General features: G+C 39.9%; 1 protein-coding gene and 1 long non-coding RNA gene across 2 annotated transcripts in view; one reads left to right on the top strand and one right to left on the bottom strand.

Annotated features, from left to right (window-relative positions):
* Positions 1-4,110: 4,110 nt before the first annotated feature.
* Gm6650 (predicted gene 6650) lies at positions 4,111-9,141 on the bottom strand. Its single transcript, NM_001378268.1, has 5 exons — positions 8,747-9,141; positions 7,561-7,720; positions 6,155-6,304; positions 5,345-5,525; positions 4,111-4,632 (listed from the first exon to the last, which is right to left on the bottom strand). Exons 1-5 carry the CDS (start codon positions 8,877-8,879, stop codon positions 4,504-4,506), a joined length of 753 nt encoding a protein of 250 aa, NP_001365197.1. The 5' UTR covers positions 8,880-9,141; the 3' UTR covers positions 4,111-4,503.
* A 1,503-nt stretch (positions 9,142-10,644) lies between these two features.
* 4930568A13Rik overlaps positions 10,645-17,238 on the top strand; it is a 33,959-nt gene continuing 27,365 nt past the window's right edge. Inside the window, exons 1-2 of the long non-coding RNA XR_868279.2 lie at positions 10,645-10,730; positions 15,738-15,950. This is a non-coding gene — a long non-coding RNA (RIKEN cDNA 4930568A13 gene). The remainder of the gene's footprint in view (positions 10,731-15,737; positions 15,951-17,238) is intronic.

Below are 17,238 nucleotides of genomic sequence, written 5' to 3'. Positions count from 1 at the left end.
TCTTAGCAGTGAGAGTACATTCTGAACGAGCAGTTAGGTATATTCTTGTGTAAACAACATAAACTATGCCTATGCAAACATTGATAGGACATTCTATTATATGTAGACTATAGAATATAGATGCATATGTATACAACAATTTATAACTGGTTGCTATTAGTAGGAGTAAATGTATGAGACAGGAATAGGCTATTGATTAAAATTGCTTTTTTCAATAAATTATACATTTAAGCATATTACATACAAAGTAATCAGTACTATGAGTAAACAACCCACACCTTGCATTCCTAGGACATGAGATATCTAATCCACAAAAATAAAGATAAAACATGCTTTGGAACATAATGTTTTAATTCACCTTTTTTAAAAAATAAAATATAATGATGCAATTTCCCTCTTTTCATTCATGTCTTCTAATTCTTAGCTTCCTCACAAATTCATGACCCCTCTTTCTTCAACTATTATTAATAGACACAAAAATACATACATGCACAAGCACATATGCATAAACATATATAGAGGGATGTAGTTATAAAGATTATATATATACATATATATGTGTGTATATATATATGTGTATATATATGTATATATGTGTGTGTGTGTGTGTGAGTGTGTGTGTGTGTGTGTGTGTGTGTGTGTGTGTGTGTGTATCTATATACCCTTCTGAGTCCTTTCAGTGTTGCTTGTATGTATATACTTTTAAGGTTGACTACTTGGTGTTGGATGACCAAACTGGGGATTCATCCCCGGGCAAAAACGATTTCTCTCACTCTCAGTATTTCTTAGTTGCCTGACGTTCTTTGTCTAACTAGTGGGACCCCAAGATATTCTCTGCTTTTATATTAGCATGACTATTCCTGTTGTCCTTCTTTGGGCCTTATTTAAGTAGCATTCTCATTCGGACATTAAGGGTGATGCTTCTCTGTCATTTCTATGAGACATAACTTTACAGATTTCCTGGTTTTCTGTATACCACAATCTTTTCTTCATTTCCTCAATGTTTACCAAAATCTTAGGTGTAAGGATTGTGTTGTTGACATATTTCTTGGGAATTGAAATTCTGTTCAGTTTTTCTCTGCATTTGACCAATGGTATGTATATGTATAGGTCTGTCTCCTGCAAAAGTAGCTCCTTTGATGCAAGTGGGAGAAACATTACTTTTTCAAGCAGAAGTTTATGTAAATACACAGGCCTGCTATGGCCTCCACGAGTGAGCCCAGACTTGACATGAAAATAGCAATTTCTTCTATGCATCTTAAAATGTTAATTGTGAAGTTAGCTCCTTGGGGAAATTCGGAGAAGGTACGGTGTGAATGAGGACAGATGTTCCCTGGAGAGCGTTCTGTTTTGTGAAGACAGAAATGTCCCGTTTTGATGTCATTTTTTTGCTATGGCTTTGAACTAGTGGGTAATATTGATTTCACTATTTTATCTTTTTTATGAACTCATATTCTAAACCAATTAGCACCTTATCAATATTTAATAAATCTGAAAACAAAGCACTAAAAATTACCTCAATAAGCCAGGGCAGATCTAGTCGCCTATTGCTTTGCTTTTTAAAAAGGGGCCATGAATTTTAAGAAGTGGGGAGAAATATACTGGAAGCTTTAGAAAGATAAAAGAGAAGTGACAAATGTGATAAATTATAATCTGAAAAATAAACAAAGAGAAGACTTTCATGTGTAGTAACACAACCTTGAGTTTTAAATAATTATCTGAAAATTATGGCAATTATATATAGAAGGAAAGGGAATGTCCTGTTCATAAATCCATTTCAACAAAACATGTAATTATCTTTTTACTATGAAGCAAATTTCTCAGGTAATAAATAACTCTTAGAAAGTTAAGTGGAAAATATTTGTTGTGTCCAATACTGCATCAGTGACCTTTCCAGTTTCTCACTAAGAGATAATTTGTAGGGCATTGGGCTATGCACAGAAAGGCTGGTCTCCAGTCAAGCTGAGGTCTGAACTCCAGGACCCTGTGGTGATAATTCACCTACATGACATGGTAGGCATTCCCTCTTGCTCCTGGAACTCTGGCTCCTGCCTAAGTTACCGCCTCCCACAGCACCCACATGGGAAGCATGGCTGGAAGTAAAGTAGGCAATTTTCCAAGCTTCTTACCTTCAGTCTAAACTCCTCCCCAGTTACCTAGCAACAGTAAAGAATGAATATAAGGGTGGCTGTTTGGCTCCACCTCACTCTCTTATCTCTCTCTTCTTACTCTCATCCTCTCTCCTCACTCTTTGTCTTCTCCTCCCCTCTCATGTCACTCTCTCCCTCTTACTCTCTAACTCTAGCCTTCCCCCTCTCCCTCTCTCTTTCCCATGCCTTTCTATAATAAAGCTCTAAAATCATAGATTGTCTCTGTTCATCAAGGCTACACTCACTCTCAATAGACTGGGAACCTCTCTTTCCTCATCCCTCTCTCCCATAACCCCAGGGCTTTTGAGAGTAGCCACAGGGCTCCCAGGTTGGGCTGCCCATTGACAACCCAACAAAGAGTTAGTCAGAGGCTTGGATGGCCACCTGGGGCTGAGTGGAAAGAGGCTGGCAGCCCTCCCATGTCCATCTGACCAGAGCATTGGTGGGACTCTGGTTGGATTTGGGTCTTTCCTCTCTCTCTTCACCAAGGCCCCCTTTTAGTTTACACACTGCTTATTAACTTCTCTGTCAGTTCATAAAAATCAGAAATAAGGAAGAGAGTAACCAAAGCCTCTCTCCTGATACTCTGCTGAGATTTTAAATGTTCTGGTGTGTCAATACTCTTTGTAGATTACTTCCTCCACACTATAATGCTCTGACTAATCTCCAGTCTCAATTAATTATTTCTATTCCATTAATTGGACAGCAGTCATCTTGAAGAAGCCCTTTCTCAATATATTCCCAGATATGTTATGGAAAAAGGTCAGCTGCATCTGTGTCTCCCAGGTTCCCCACTTGCACAGACATGCTCTCCACCAGAAACATGTGGCCACAGCTGCAGGCTCCATTCACTGTGGCTGCTCTTGAGCTTCCTCCCCACATTGCTCATGTTGATACTTTTGTTCTTACTAAGAAGGTGTCATCAGCCCAACACAGCCTACAGGAGGCCAGACTCAATTCTGAATTTTAAGGATACGCATGATCTACATGGTCATCCTAGATTAGAGGTAAAAGATCTGCTCTAAAATTGAAAATAAGGGATGCTGGGGTATGATCCTGAGTACACAGTGAGCAGTGGTAACACCAGAGCCCTGCATACATGCCAGGCAGCCTAGGAGAATGAGCATGCACAGCTCAAGCACCTGCACCTACACATCTCCTGAGATTTCTCCACTTACTTGGAGGTGATCCAGTCCACCTAATATAGCACATGCACTAGAAGGACAAATGGCACCTGCAGAAGGTGTGGGGATGCCTCACAGGTTAGGGAATCTACTGCTCTCTCAAAAGACCCACATGGGTCCTAACAGTCATGTAAAACAGGGGTTATTATTCCTTCTTCTGGCCTCTGAGTTTACTACACTCAGGAAGGGCTGCAGACATACAGTAGGAAAAACAAACATTCACGTAAATAACAATATCTTTAGCAGCACAAAAACAAAACAATCAAACCAAAAAACCACAGCAAATGTATGTTCGAGAACAACATCATCTACCAAATGATATTTCAAAGCCTGACTTAGAAAGCCATTATCTCTATTGTGTGATTGTCACTGATGCTATAGTGCAAACAAAACTGAGGCACATGGCTCTGTCCTTCCTGATTTATTTCTTATTCCTTTGGGAATGTTTTTATTTCCTCAGCAGCATAGGAGCAATGACTGTATATTAATCAATATCTGGTCCACAGTGTCAGTCAAGAATGTGTGTTAAAGAGTCCTATATTTTTGGTGTAGGAGAATACATATCAGCATGGTTACAGTCTGGAACTGATTGCATCATAAAGTGTGTTTCCATGGGGTAAGCCACATTACCCACAAGAGACCATCTTCTTGTATAACCCTTGGTGACATTGACTTCACTCTGTAGCCCAGGCTGCCTGACACTTAGAGATCCATCTGTGGGTTCTAGGTTTGCAGGAGGGGAGAGGAAACCTGAATAAGGAAGAGGGTCTTAAGAGTCAAGAGTTGTAAATCAATTTTTATTTATAAGAAATACAATAAACAAGCTTTAAAAGTACAATTACTAAAAAGAAATAAAAGAAAAATCCAAACATGAAAACTAAACAAGAACATAAAACTTCATCGAAACCTAAAAAGAGAATAAAACAATAAAGAGCAAAACTTTAACCAAACCTTAACAGAAAATTATTGTCCATCAGCACCCTTTCACTGCATATTAAGAAGTACAGACCTACAGCCTGTATCTCCTCTTGGACTGCTGTTGGAGGGGCAGTCACCTCAGTCCTCACTCAAGGGGTGTTGCCAGAACAGGAAAGGGAACAACACCTGAATCAGCTGGCTCACTGTCTTCCTCCTATTCACACTGCGTAATTGTACTGAATGAAATAAGATTAATCCAAGGTAGACTGTGGATATTGGGCATGGAGTTCAGCAGGGGGCTCCTGAGGCGGAAACTCATTGTGCAGGAGGCTCTCTTCGTGGGATGTGGACATTTCAGCTCTTGCTGGAGTCTCTGAGTCCTAGGAGAGGAAGGCAGTTCTTAAGACACAGGCTTGGTGGAGACCTAAATGTCAGCTGTCAGACTGCTGTTTCCCACTACCTCAACAGGACAGTTAACACTGATCTATTAACTGAAACCATTGCTGTTCTATACATGCAGGGCAAAATGTCAAACAACACTCAAAAACACATGGACAGGCAAGCTGTCACTCAGACTTCTATGCTTGCAAACCAAGAATTGGGCAATAGGAAGAGACCTCATTGGATTGCAAGAAGAAAGGAGAAGCCCACCTGCCCACCCAGATTAATGACCATGAGAAGCATTCATTTGATATTTGCATTTCCATTTTAACCCTGGAAGGTTTTTCTGCCTCAAGTCACATGACCCTTGCATGACCTCTGTCCCAGGACCTAGATGCTCCTCAAAACTCTGCATACCATCCCACTTATCATGAACACATGCAGAAATGTGGCATGTTATTCATCTGTCACCCTTTCTAGACTTCAGATTAAAGCAGAGCAGCAGGTACACTTGCCAATGATTTAGTTTCTCACAAGAGGCTAACTTCCCAGAATATGTGTGTATAAAAAGAGCAATAAACAACTAAATTCCATGAGGTGGGTGGCTAGTTGGGAGTGTCGATTAGAAAGGTGGTAGGGGCAAGCAAAAATGAATCCAATGGGGCAAATGGTGTCAGACATCATTAGCTTGAGTGAGCTGCTTGTCCCTACCTGAAGTTGTTGGGTCTCATGGTTGCTGGTCTGCTCCTGTTTGTCTTTACCACTCAGGTTCACGTCAACCAAATATTTCTCAATGAGAGCCCAATCAATCTGTACTTTCTCGCTCTCCCCCTTCTGTGTGACGGACATCTTAGTAAGATTCTTCTCCACCATGAGCTGGCTATGTAGGTTTCTGGAAAAACAAACCTCTGCATAGTAAGATCCTGCAGCCTCCTCCTCTCCTTCTTATGTATAGGCCCAATAACCCCACCAGGACCCTGGTTGCCATGAAGACCTAATACAAACCATCTCAATAAATCCATGACAGCTGCACAAACAGCAAACAGCCATTTCAGGGAAGAAGAAAGTATTGCTGCAGCATTAACACCAATAAGGGTCCATGTCTCTCCAAAAGAAAGAGGGATCTCCATCGATCATTGACCGCCCAATGCATTAAGGCAACATCAATTAGTAGGGTGCAAATACCATCAGAGTAGATCAGCAGAACCAAAGGGAGGCCGTTCTATCCTTGTGTTATGTCACACTCAGCTCTCTAAAACACGGCCTGAGAACCAGGCTCTCAGTAATGCATAATAACCATGCACATTCACTCTTCTATTGAGGCTTTTAACGATGCCTGGACAATGCTGGGAGGGGTAATAGTCTCTTACAGATTTATGAAAACTGAGTCTATTATCCCAAGGCACACTGATGGCTAAAAGCAGATGGGGTAGAACCAGAACTGCAGACTCTCCAGTCCAGAAACCAAGGAAGGCAGAAATTGCCATTCCACTGTTGATTGGCTTGCTAACTGGTACTTACGAATAGAAGTTTATCTCCTTCTTGAGCTCACGGATGTTCTCTTGTAACTCAATTATCTCCAGCTCTAAGTTGTTCACAGAGGACATGAGCTGGTTCTTCTTTAATGACAGTTGTTCACAGAATGGATTTATCTTCTGGAAGGGCCTGGTCCTAGGAAGACAGAACTCCATGAACATGGGCTTTTAGGAACACATTTCTCAGGCTGAGTGCTGGACTACCCCAGCCATGGAAAGCACATTCTGGATTCTATATAGTGGGATGATCTTCAGCTTTGAATATTTGTTATCCTGGTCCAGGACAGCAGAAGCTAAGCATCAAGATGGAGGGTTCCCTGGCTCCCTGTGTTCACGCAGTAGGGTTGGATGTAGCAGTCTAACCAGCTCTGCTCTCAAGAGCCTAGGCCCCAGGTCTTTGCCCACCAGAAACCTGTGATTACATTTTTCCTGTTTTCACAACTGGGGTGGTAAATCCGGAATAACTTATAATAGAGAAACAGACCTTACACATAATACTGTAGACATCAGGATCATGACATCTCCACAGCTTTATAACATGCCCAAGGGATACAAGTGTATGGACAATTGTGACCACTTAGGCAAAGAACAGTGTTGAATAAAGTGGAGGCTCTGAGACTTCAGCACTAACATCAGCTTGACATTGTTATTAAGATAAATCCTCAAACCAAAACACAGACCCCATAGGTTTCCAAGTTTGGAGGGAAAATTAAACATACAATACTCATGCATGTGTAGGTACATGTGCACACACACAGACTCACAGACTTGAACACACACACAAACACACACACACACACACACACACATGGAGGAGAAAAGGAAACAGTCAAAGAATGAGAGACAGAGACAGAAACAGCACAATGAGATGCAAAAGAAATGTATGCAACATTACTGTCTTGCAGTATAAGGCAACAGACAAAGAGGAACAGGAATGAGCCTCAGGCCTTCTAGACATGCATTGAGAAGGAAAATGTGGGACCAGGCCCCTCTAGATACTACGAGGAGCTTCCAAGCACTCAGTCACCTGCCAGGCATGTATAAACACTCACCATAATCTCACATCACCTAGGATCTCACAAAGCCACATCCTTACAAGTGCATTCCAAGAGCATGCTGGGAACTCACTGTCCACTGCCTCTATTCCTGAATTCTTCACTCAGAATACAAGTCCTTTTCTACTGGAGGAAGCAGCAGAAGAGTCCATTTCTCATCTCCCTTCTGACCAAGCTTCAGGTTCTGCCACTCCACTATGAAGCATTCATGGCTATGAGGTTGGGCATAGAAAGATCTGGTGGTACAGCTGTATAGAACCCAAATCCTTCAAAGGATAAGATGAGGCTGACATTGAAGACCCCAGACTGACACCACAGGGTTTGGAGTAATGCATACCTCTTTTTCATGGATCCCTCTTGGAAAGAGATCAGGCGATCTCTCTGCTCATTTCTCTTCTGGGTAATGAGGTGCAGCTCTGTGGTCAGCCTCTCTTTTTCCTTTTTGAACTCCTTCTTACTTAGTTCAGGTGCACTGGATGATGTGTGTCTTCGAGCCCCTTTAGGTAGAAGAATACAAAAATACTTTCATGTGAGAATTCAAGGAGTGTAAGCAGACCACCAAGAGAGAGACCATGCCTGGAAACTACTGACACCAGAAAGAGTTTGTTCTGGGCTTGAGACGCCTCCACAGTGGGTCTCAGTTCTACCAGTACTCTAGAGAGACCAGGAGATGTAAACAGCCAGGTGTTTCCTCTGTCTCCCTAAACATGCTTATTATTACCAGAGAGATGTCTCCCTAAACAAGCTTATTATTACCAGAGAGACAGCTTTCTCAGGATGATTATCAATTGAACAGAGTGTAATTTGGCTTCAGAGCCAACAGTCCCGTGGTTTCACAACTCAGATGGATGAATCACAATTCTCAAGTATTTTAGTTATGCTAGGCCCAGGATGTGGGCTTCAAAAGTCATGCAGTTCGAGAACATGGTCAAAATACTATCAATTCCCCCTACTGAAACACCAAACAACCAAGAAGTAGTAATAGGATCCCATCTCTGTCTGGCTGTATCCACTCTGACAGGTCTGTGGTTACAGTACAGAAATACTTGCCAGTCACATCTGGTGATAAAGAAAGAAAAGTGGGAACTGTCATGGACAGGATGTCAGAGTCTTTCTGAGAACATGAGTTTGTGGCCTGGAGCACAATTCTCTCCCTCATACTACTCCCAAATAGCCACTGAAGCAAAAGCACCCTAAGAGTGAAATACAGTCATGCCCTTCCCTAAAAGGGCATAGGTTAGACAATCTGTTACTCCTGATGGTCTCATTTTGTCCCCATGTAATACACACAATACTCAGTGAATGTAAATACTTGGAGTTCTTAGAATAACAGTTTTGGCCTTGCCAACTCCTGCTTAGGGGATTGAGAAAGTAATGTTCTGAAATCCTTGATGTTCAAGAATTTTGATAATTATGGAAATTCTTATGCTACCCAAAGACTCCGGTTCCTGATCCCCATTATTAGAATGGCCATCTGAGGCCACCCCTTCCAGGGAGCTCAACATCCACTTCCCAGGACTTACTGCATATTCTCCAAGTCCACCTCCTTCGTCCTTCATTACTCTCAGATGGAAGGCCACCATCCTTCCTCCTCTCTCTGGTCTCTCTCCCATCCACACTGGCTCTCCCCAAAAGATTGCAGAGTCGAGCAAACATGTCCACCAACCTAGTGGCTAGACACTGAGTGAGAATCCTAAGTGAGCTTGTTGCTACAACACTGGTGACATCACAGGAGATGCCAAGAACTCTCACGGATTGCTGATGTCACAGGCTACAGCCTTTGACTCCCTGCTAATGTTATCCCTGTACTGACAGGAAGCTGAGGCGTATACCTGCCAGTATAGCTACAGCCATTTTTTCTCTGTCCAGCCCCTATTTCAGATTGTTGCTCTAATATGCCTGCCAATCACTGACATAGAAAAATAACTTGACTAAGAGCAAGGTAATGGTGATCACATCATGTTGTGTTCTGAATGACATTTGTTAATCTTACAATGTTCCACAAACAGATAACCTTTCCTGGGGACTTTCCTGGGACACAGCCAATGAGCACATCCTCCTTCCAAAGCCAGGGTTTGTCCAGTCTTGATTGGCAATGCCTAAGTAATTCCTATGTATCTAACTGAGTGTTTCTTTTCCAAACCCCTCTCAGAAATGTCTCATCCTACCTTAAAATTTCTTCAATCAGCAAATGAGCCACTAAAAACTACTGAGAAATCATACCAGTTTGAATATGCTGAGGTACTGCTTGCTGAGCCATAGCCCCAAACATCTATCTTTGTTAACTCATAAAGAAAACCAAAACAAAACAAAAACAAAACAAAACAAAACAAACAAACAAACAAAAAAAAAAACAAAAACCAAAAACAAAAGAAAACCAAAAGGAGCCCATATGAAGTGATCAGTTCTGATCAGGCCATTTTAGATATAACAGTGCATAGTGACTCTGAATTGAATGGGTCCTATATAGAGCTTTGTGGAACATTGTTTAACTGAGTTCAGTGTTTCTGTGGTTTGTTGAGTGAACCGTGGACACGAACCCTTCCTTTCAGCAGCACATAAGACAATGAGCCAAGGTCGGGAATGGTGACATCTTGCAGTAAATTATGTTACAAGAGGGATGAGGTATTTATCCCTTGTGATAAGGATCAGTTGTCTCCTTGGTGCTTTTTAGGTCGCTATTGGCCATGTGCAACAGGTTCAAAAGCCCAGTTCTGATGTCCTTGGGATCCTTGTATGCCCATGATGATGCACTCAGACATGCCTAGAAACAACCAGAGCACTGTCAGAGAGCTTGATAATATAACATTGCTGACTTCTGTTGCAGGATATTTGATCACATTGTAAACCATGTCAGTAGGGTGCTTTTCCTGACAGTCTGAGCTGGCTCCTGAGTCTTCATTTGTAAAATGAAATGCCTGGCATGTGTGTGTGTGTGTGTGTGTGTGTGTTTAATTTGTTAATTATTCCATTCGATTACATCTCACATGATATGCTTCTTCTTGGTTACCCCTCCACCAAACCCTGAAACCATATCTGCCCTCTCCTCCTCCCATTTGCCTGGATGAGGGTGCTCCTCAACCAACTCACCCTTTGATTCCCTACTGCTTTAACAACTATCTACACTAGGACATCAAAACTCTCCACGACCAAGGGCCTTCCCTCCCATTGCTTTCAGCAAGGCCATCCTCTGTGACAATGTATCTGAAGCTATAGATCCCTCCTTATACACTCCTGGTTTTGTGGTCTAGTCTCTCAGAGTACTGGGTGGGTGGTCCTGCCAGCAGATTTTGTTCTTCCAATAGAGTTGCAGTCCCCCTCTGTACTTCCAGCTTTTCCCCAAGCTCCCCCAAGGAGTTCCATGAGCTCAGGCTAATGGTTGGTTCCAACTGTCAGTTGCTGGCCACACCTCCCAAAGAACTGTCACTTGAGATTCCTGTCCACAAGTGCCTCTTGACCACGGGAACAGTGTCTGGTTTGGCTACTGCAGACAGGATGGATCCCCAGGTAGGGCAGTCCCTGGATGGCCCTTCCTTCAGTCTCTGCCCCATTTCTTGTCACGTTCTTCCTTTGCTCAGGAACATTTCTGGGTTAAAAACTTTGAGAGGGTTAGGTGTAACCAACCCTTGACAGAGGACAATGGCTGGGGTAGGGGTGGGGTGTGGATGGGCAGAAGCACACCTATACACTGGAGGTGGTCCCTACAGGTTTTATCCTCCCCTTATCTGAGCATTTCATCTAAAGTCATCTCCTTTGCGTCTTGGAAGCCTCATGTTTCCCTGATGTCTGAGACCCTCAGGAGGCTATCCTCTGTTCCTCAGCCCCCAAACCCTACATATTTTTGTTTGAATTTCTGTCCATAAGTACCTCTCTCCCAACCCTTCCAAATACCTAATGCTGCCCCCCTTATTTCCTCCCCCTACACTTTCCCTCCCAGTTTCCCACTCTACCTCCATCTACCATGATCATCCTGTTCTCCCCTTAATGCATTCCTGGATGAAGCCTACTTGATCACTCTGATTGATAGGTTTGATGTGTTCATGGACTTGGCTTCCAAGATCTTTATTGAGTATATGTGCATCGATATTCATAAGGGAAATTGGTCTGAAATTTTCTTTCTGTGATAGGTCTTGTTATGGTTTAGGTATCAGTATAACTGCAGCTTCAGAGAAAGCATTGAGTGGATTTTCCTTCTGTTTCTGTGTTATGAAAGAGCTTGAGGTGTATAAGTATTAGATCTCCTTTGAATATCTGAAACCATCTGGTCCTCGACATTTTTGGTTGGGAGACTTCTAGCAACTGCTCCTATTTCCTTGTCGATTATGGGGATGTTTAGATGGTTTATCTCATCCTGGTTTAACTTTAGTACCTGGTATCTGTCTAGAAAAACCGTCCATTTCATTCAGGTTTTCCTGTTTTGTGAATATATTCTTTGGTATGGGATCTGATTATTTCTTTTTGAATTTCCCCAGTTTATGTTGTCATTTCTTCTTGTTCATTCCTGATTTTGTTTATTTGGATATTGTATCTGTGCCCTCTGGTTAGTCTGGCTAAGGCTTTATTCATCTTGTTGACTTCCTCAAAGAACCACTCCTAGCTTTGTTGATTCTTTGTAGAGTTCTCTTTGTTTCTATTTGGTTGATTTCAGCCCTGAGTTTGATAATTTCCTACCATCTACTCCTCTTGGGTGTATTTTCTTCTTTTTGTCCTAGAACTTTGAGATGAGCTATTGAGCTGCTAGTGTATCATTTCTCCAATTCCTTTATGGAGGCACTCAGGGCTATGAATTTTGCTCTTAGCACTGCTTTCATTGTGCCCCATATGGTTGGATATGTGGTACCTTCATTTTTATTAAATTCTAAGATGTCTTTAATTTTTAAATTTCTTCCCTGTCTGAGTTATCACTGAGTATGTAGGTGTTCAGCTTCCATTGTAAGTTGTTGTTTTTGGTATTGAAGACTAGCCTTTGTCCATGGTGGTCCAATAGAATACAAAGTATAAATTCAATATTCTTGTATCTGTGGAGGTTTGCTTTGTGTCTGACTACATTCAGGGTGAAATTTTCTATAGATATCTGTTAAATTCATTTGCTTAATAACTCCTTTTCTTTTCACTATGTCTCTGTTTATTTTCTGTGTACCTGATCTGTCCATTGGAGAGAGTGTGTTGAAATCTCCTATTATTCTGTGAGGTGGAATATATGCTTTGAGCTTTAGTATGGATTTTTTTTTGTTGTTGTTTTTACAAATGTGGGTGCCCTTGCATTTGCTGCATAGACGTTCAAAATTGAGAGTTCATCTTAGTAGACTTTTCATTTGATGAGTGTGTAGTTTCCTTCCCCATCTTTTTGATAACTTTTGGATGAAAGTCTATTTTATCTGCTATTAGAATGGCTACTCCAGCTTGTTTCTTCTGACCATTTGCTTGGAAATTTTTTTCCCCCAGCTTTTTATTTTGAGGTTGTCACTGTCTTTGACACTTAGGTGTGTTTCTTGTATGATGCAAAATGCTGGGTTCCTGTTTACATATGCTGTCTGTTTGCCTATTTCTTTTTATTGGGGAATTGAGTCCATTGATGTTGAGATTTATTAGGGACCAACGATTGCTGCTTCCTGTTATTTTTGTTGTTACAGGGGAAATTATGTTTGTGTATTTCCTTCCTTTGGGTTTGTTGGAAAAGATTAATTTCTTGCTTTTTCTTGGGTGTAGTATTCCTTCTTATGGTGGACTTTTCCTTCTATTATCTTCTGGAGTAGTGGATTAGTGGAAAGATACTGTTTAAATTTTTTTGTTTGTTTGTTTATTTGTATTTGTTTTTTTTAATTTTTTGTGGTTTTTTTTTTTGTTTGTTCATTTTGGAAAACCTTGACATTTCCTAAGATGGTAACTGAGAGTTTTGCTGGGCATAATAGACTTGGCTTGCAATTTTGTTCTATGATTTGTTTGAGATCTGCCCAGGATCTTCTGGCTTTTAGAGTCTCTGCTGAGAAGTTTTATGAAATTCTGTTAGGTCTGCCTTTGTATGTTTCTTGACTTTTTCCCTTACTGTTCTCAATATTTTTTCTTTTTCCTTTGCATTTGGTGTTTTAATTATTATGTGGTGGGGAAATTTCATTTTTGATCCCATCTGTTTGGTGTTGTGTAGGCTTTTTGTGTATTTATGAGCATCTATTACTTTAGTTTAAGGAAGCTTTCATCTGTAACTTTGTTGAAGATGTTTGCTGGCTCTTTGAGTTTGAAATCTTCACTTTCTTCAGTATCTATTATTCCTAGGTTCTGTCTTTTCATTGTATCCTGGATTTCTTGAATGTTTTGAGTTAAGAGCTTTTTGATCTTGGTATTTTCCTTGGCTGTTGTGTCAATACCTTCTATGTCATCTTTAACAGCTGATATTCTTTCTTCTATCTCTTGTAATCTCTTGGTATTGTTTGCATCTGTAATTCCTGTTCTTTGCCAGGTTTTCTAATCTAGGGCTTTCACACTTTTTGATTTCATTAATGTTTCTGTTTACATTTTCAGATCCTGGATGGTGTTGTTCAATTCCTTCACCTGTTTGACTGAATTTGGCTGTATTTTTTGTTAATGGATTTATGCTTCCTCTTTAGTGGCTTCTATTTTTTTTACCTGTGTTCTCCTGTATTTCTTAAGGGAGTTATTTATGTCCTTCTTAAATACTCTATCATCTTCATGGAAAGACAATTTAGATCTGAGTCTTGCTTCATAGATGTATTGGGTGTCCAGGGATTGCTCTGGTTGATGAACTGGGTTCTGATTTTGCCAATTTGTTTTCTGTTGCTTATGTTCTTGTGCTTAACTAAGAAGGTCTATTATTTTTCGGTGGGTGAATTTAAACTTTGATTGTTTTTTTAAAAATTATTTCAAGGAATATACTATTGTGATCTACAAGCCCATGAAAAGAAAAGGAAACCTTATATAAGATTCATATTATGATATGTATGGTAACTCCTTACAATGGAGTTCATCAGAATAATTTGAAGAAAAGTTCTCACTACATATAGTGAGATAGAGAAAATTTATTTAAGTGCAGTAATTTTCAAACCTATGAAGATTAATTCTCATGAAAGTATGTTATAGACTTTCACTCTGAAAAACAAAATTAACGCCCCCCCACAAAAATAAAAAAATGCAGAGTGTGAAGGATAAATAAATACATGTTAATAATTTTAAGTCCAGTTAGGCAAGGACATGACAATTTTATTAATAATTATGAAAATGCTAACTGTGACACATTTTCTTTTTCAACATCTCAGTCATTCATGTATTTATTCATGCCACTGAAGACATAATACATTATAACAAATATTCTAGGTTCCAAAATGCCTTTGTTTGCGACAAAACAGTCTATTCATGCTACGTCATTACCCATGTATGGTATACTTCTGAATAAGATGAAGTAGTATCTTACTCAATAACACAGTTTATATCTGATTCTTTCCTGATCTGCAACTCTCTTATTGATAGAAAATATTGTTTGTGATTAGGTGGATAATTTAATGCACTGTAGTGCCCGCCTATAGTATTCATAGGACAATGAAAGTATCATTTTAAGCTAAGCCAATTATTTTTCTTGCTCTACTTCAAATATTGCATTCCTGTTACAAATTTTCAATCTTGTTGAGAGTTCAACAATTCCCTCATTTGTAAGGAACAGTCCTTGCTCTATCACTGACTTCATTCACATAGCTTCTTTGTCAGGCGCATATCCATGTATTTGACATGTTGCTATTGTATAGAGTGCTAAATCTATTCTCATTGCAAGAACTTTGGATGCTCCCTCACTTTGCTAAGAACAGTTTTTTCGGTCCTTACCAAACATAGTCATTTGTTTCCTGAAGTAATCTGTTTGCAGTATCTATGGAAGAGACTACTTTCCTGTCTGCTTTCTGGGAAAAACAAAAACAAAATCAAAAACAAAAACAAAAGCAACTTTTATCTTCAAAAAAGCAAATTAGTCAAAATCCCAGCATGGAGGGATCATGAATTTCCACCATTGACTGAGAAGCTATTGACAACTGATATATTCTAGGACTCAATGATTAACTTTAATAAGGGTGTAACCCCTAAGAGACTATCCATACTCAAAGCAGCTGGCTTTGAACCTATGCATATCCTGACAGTGTGTTTTCCTTGATTTTTCATTTGTTTTGATGGAGCACAAGAAGGGGAGAGGAAAAAAATAAAAGTAACATAGGGGAGGAACTGGAGTAGAGGAAAAGTTAGTTGATTTAATCTCAATATTATATATATATATATATATATATATATATATATATATGGAATTTTCAAGTAATAAAAATTCAACATTGATCTAAATGATTCAATAGCTACCCTTTAAAAATAATTTTATTGTACTTTTAACAAAGTACAACAAAATATTATGATATCAACTTGAATGTTACACAAAAGATTATTACATTGTGTATAATTAATATTAATATGTGCAGAATTATGAATGTGCTGTGTACTGGTGTCTATTTTCTCTTTTGTACCTAGGGAGAGTGGTGCTATTTGGACTTGTGGCCTTTTTGGAATAGGTGTATCATTGTGGCTGCAGGCTTTAATATCCTAGCTCTTGCTCCCTGGAGGCTCTGATTCTGCTAGCAGCCTTCGGATTAAGATGCAGAACTCTCAGCTCTGCCTACACTATGCCTGCCTGGATGGTGACATGTTGCAGCCTTGATGATACTTGATTGAAGCTCTGGAGCTGTAAGTAGCCCCAATTACACATTGTCGTTTATAAGATTTGCCTTGGTCATGGTTTCTATTCACAGCAGTAAAAGCCTAACTGAGACACTGCATGTGGTCGTTTCAATATGCTAGTCTCAGAGAATATCACTAATAAGAGGTGAGGCCATGCTAAATTAGATTTGGCCTTGGTGGAAGAAATGTGTTACTGTGGGGGTGGGAATTGAGACCCTTCTCCAGGCTACCAATGACAAAAGCTTCTCCTGTTTGAATTCAGGAAAGGATACACATTCTTACCTCTTCAAATGCTTTGACTATCTAGACCTATGAACCAATAAGCCAGCCCAAATTCAAAGTTTTTTATTTATTTATTTATTTATTTATTTATTTATTTATTTATTTATTTATTTATAAAAGTTGCTTTGGTCATGCTGTCTGTGTAGAACAATAGAAATCCTAACTAAGTCAGTCTTTGACAACAGGAGTGAGATATTGACATAATAGGCCTGGCCATGTGTTTGTTTGGAGGAATGTGGATTTGGGGACTTTTGATTTAGAAAGTGGTGCAATGCATTAAGGGGTGCCTTTGACCCATCCTACAAGAAATATGGAAGAAATTGGTACTGAGGGTGACCTAACATGATGCAAAAGGTTTTATAGTAGGAATATATCAGTATGTGGCCTAGAAACTGTTTGAGTGGTATTTTGGTGAAGAATCTGGCTGCTTTTGCCATTATCTGAAGAGACTGAGGAGGCACAGTCTAGCATGAAGAAAGTCAGAAAAATTGCATGACAACTGAAGTCTAACAAGAGCCCAGCATAGACTCTGTCCTCTGGTTCACTCTCATGAAAGTGTTTTGATGAAGTTTACCAAGCTCATAAAGGAAAAATACAAAATATGAGGGGCAAGACGTAAAGGAGCACTAAGAAGTGAAATGGAGCTGGATCCTCTGTGGAAGGAGATAAGCAGCTTAAGGGAGTGATGATCTCAGGGCAAGATTCCAACTAGCTGAGCTCATTGTTATTGCACGTAAACTAGCAATAGTTATGTGATATTCAGCAGTATTACCTGGTTATAGTTTTTATTTGTACTTTTATTTGTACTTTTATTGTGGAATGAACTACTATCCAGAAATAGTGGGACCTCTTGTGATCCAGAACTTGAGGCTAAATGCACAGGCTTTTGATTTATATCTTGAAGAACCATGGCCATGAGATGCTTAAGGAGATCTCCAAATTCAAGGCCAGTCTGGAACAGAGAGAGTTGCAGGTAGAGAAAAGCTTAGAGCTGGGCATGGTAGACCATGCC

This window comes from Mus musculus, chromosome 5 (assembly GCF_000001635.26).
Source record: "Mus musculus strain C57BL/6J chromosome 5, GRCm38.p6 C57BL/6J".
NCBI classification, from domain to species: Eukaryota; Metazoa; Chordata; class Mammalia; order Rodentia; family Muridae; genus Mus; species Mus musculus.
The sequence above is the reverse complement of the archived record's forward strand: the minus strand, read 5'-3'. Positions and strand labels throughout refer to the sequence as shown.

Coding starts and splice junctions, on each gene's coding strand:
- Gm6650 (NM_001378268.1), bottom strand. CDS start 8,879: ATGTTTGCTCGACTCTGCAATCTTTTGGGGAGAGCCAGTGTGGATGGG. Junction 7,721..8,746: donor GTGGACTTGGAGAATATGCA/GTAAGTCCTGGG, acceptor TTCTACCTAAAG/GGGCTCGAAGACACACATCA. Junction 6,305..7,560: donor GAGGGATCCATGAAAAAGAG/GTATGCATTACT, acceptor CTGTCTTCCTAG/GACCAGGCCCTTCCAGAAGA.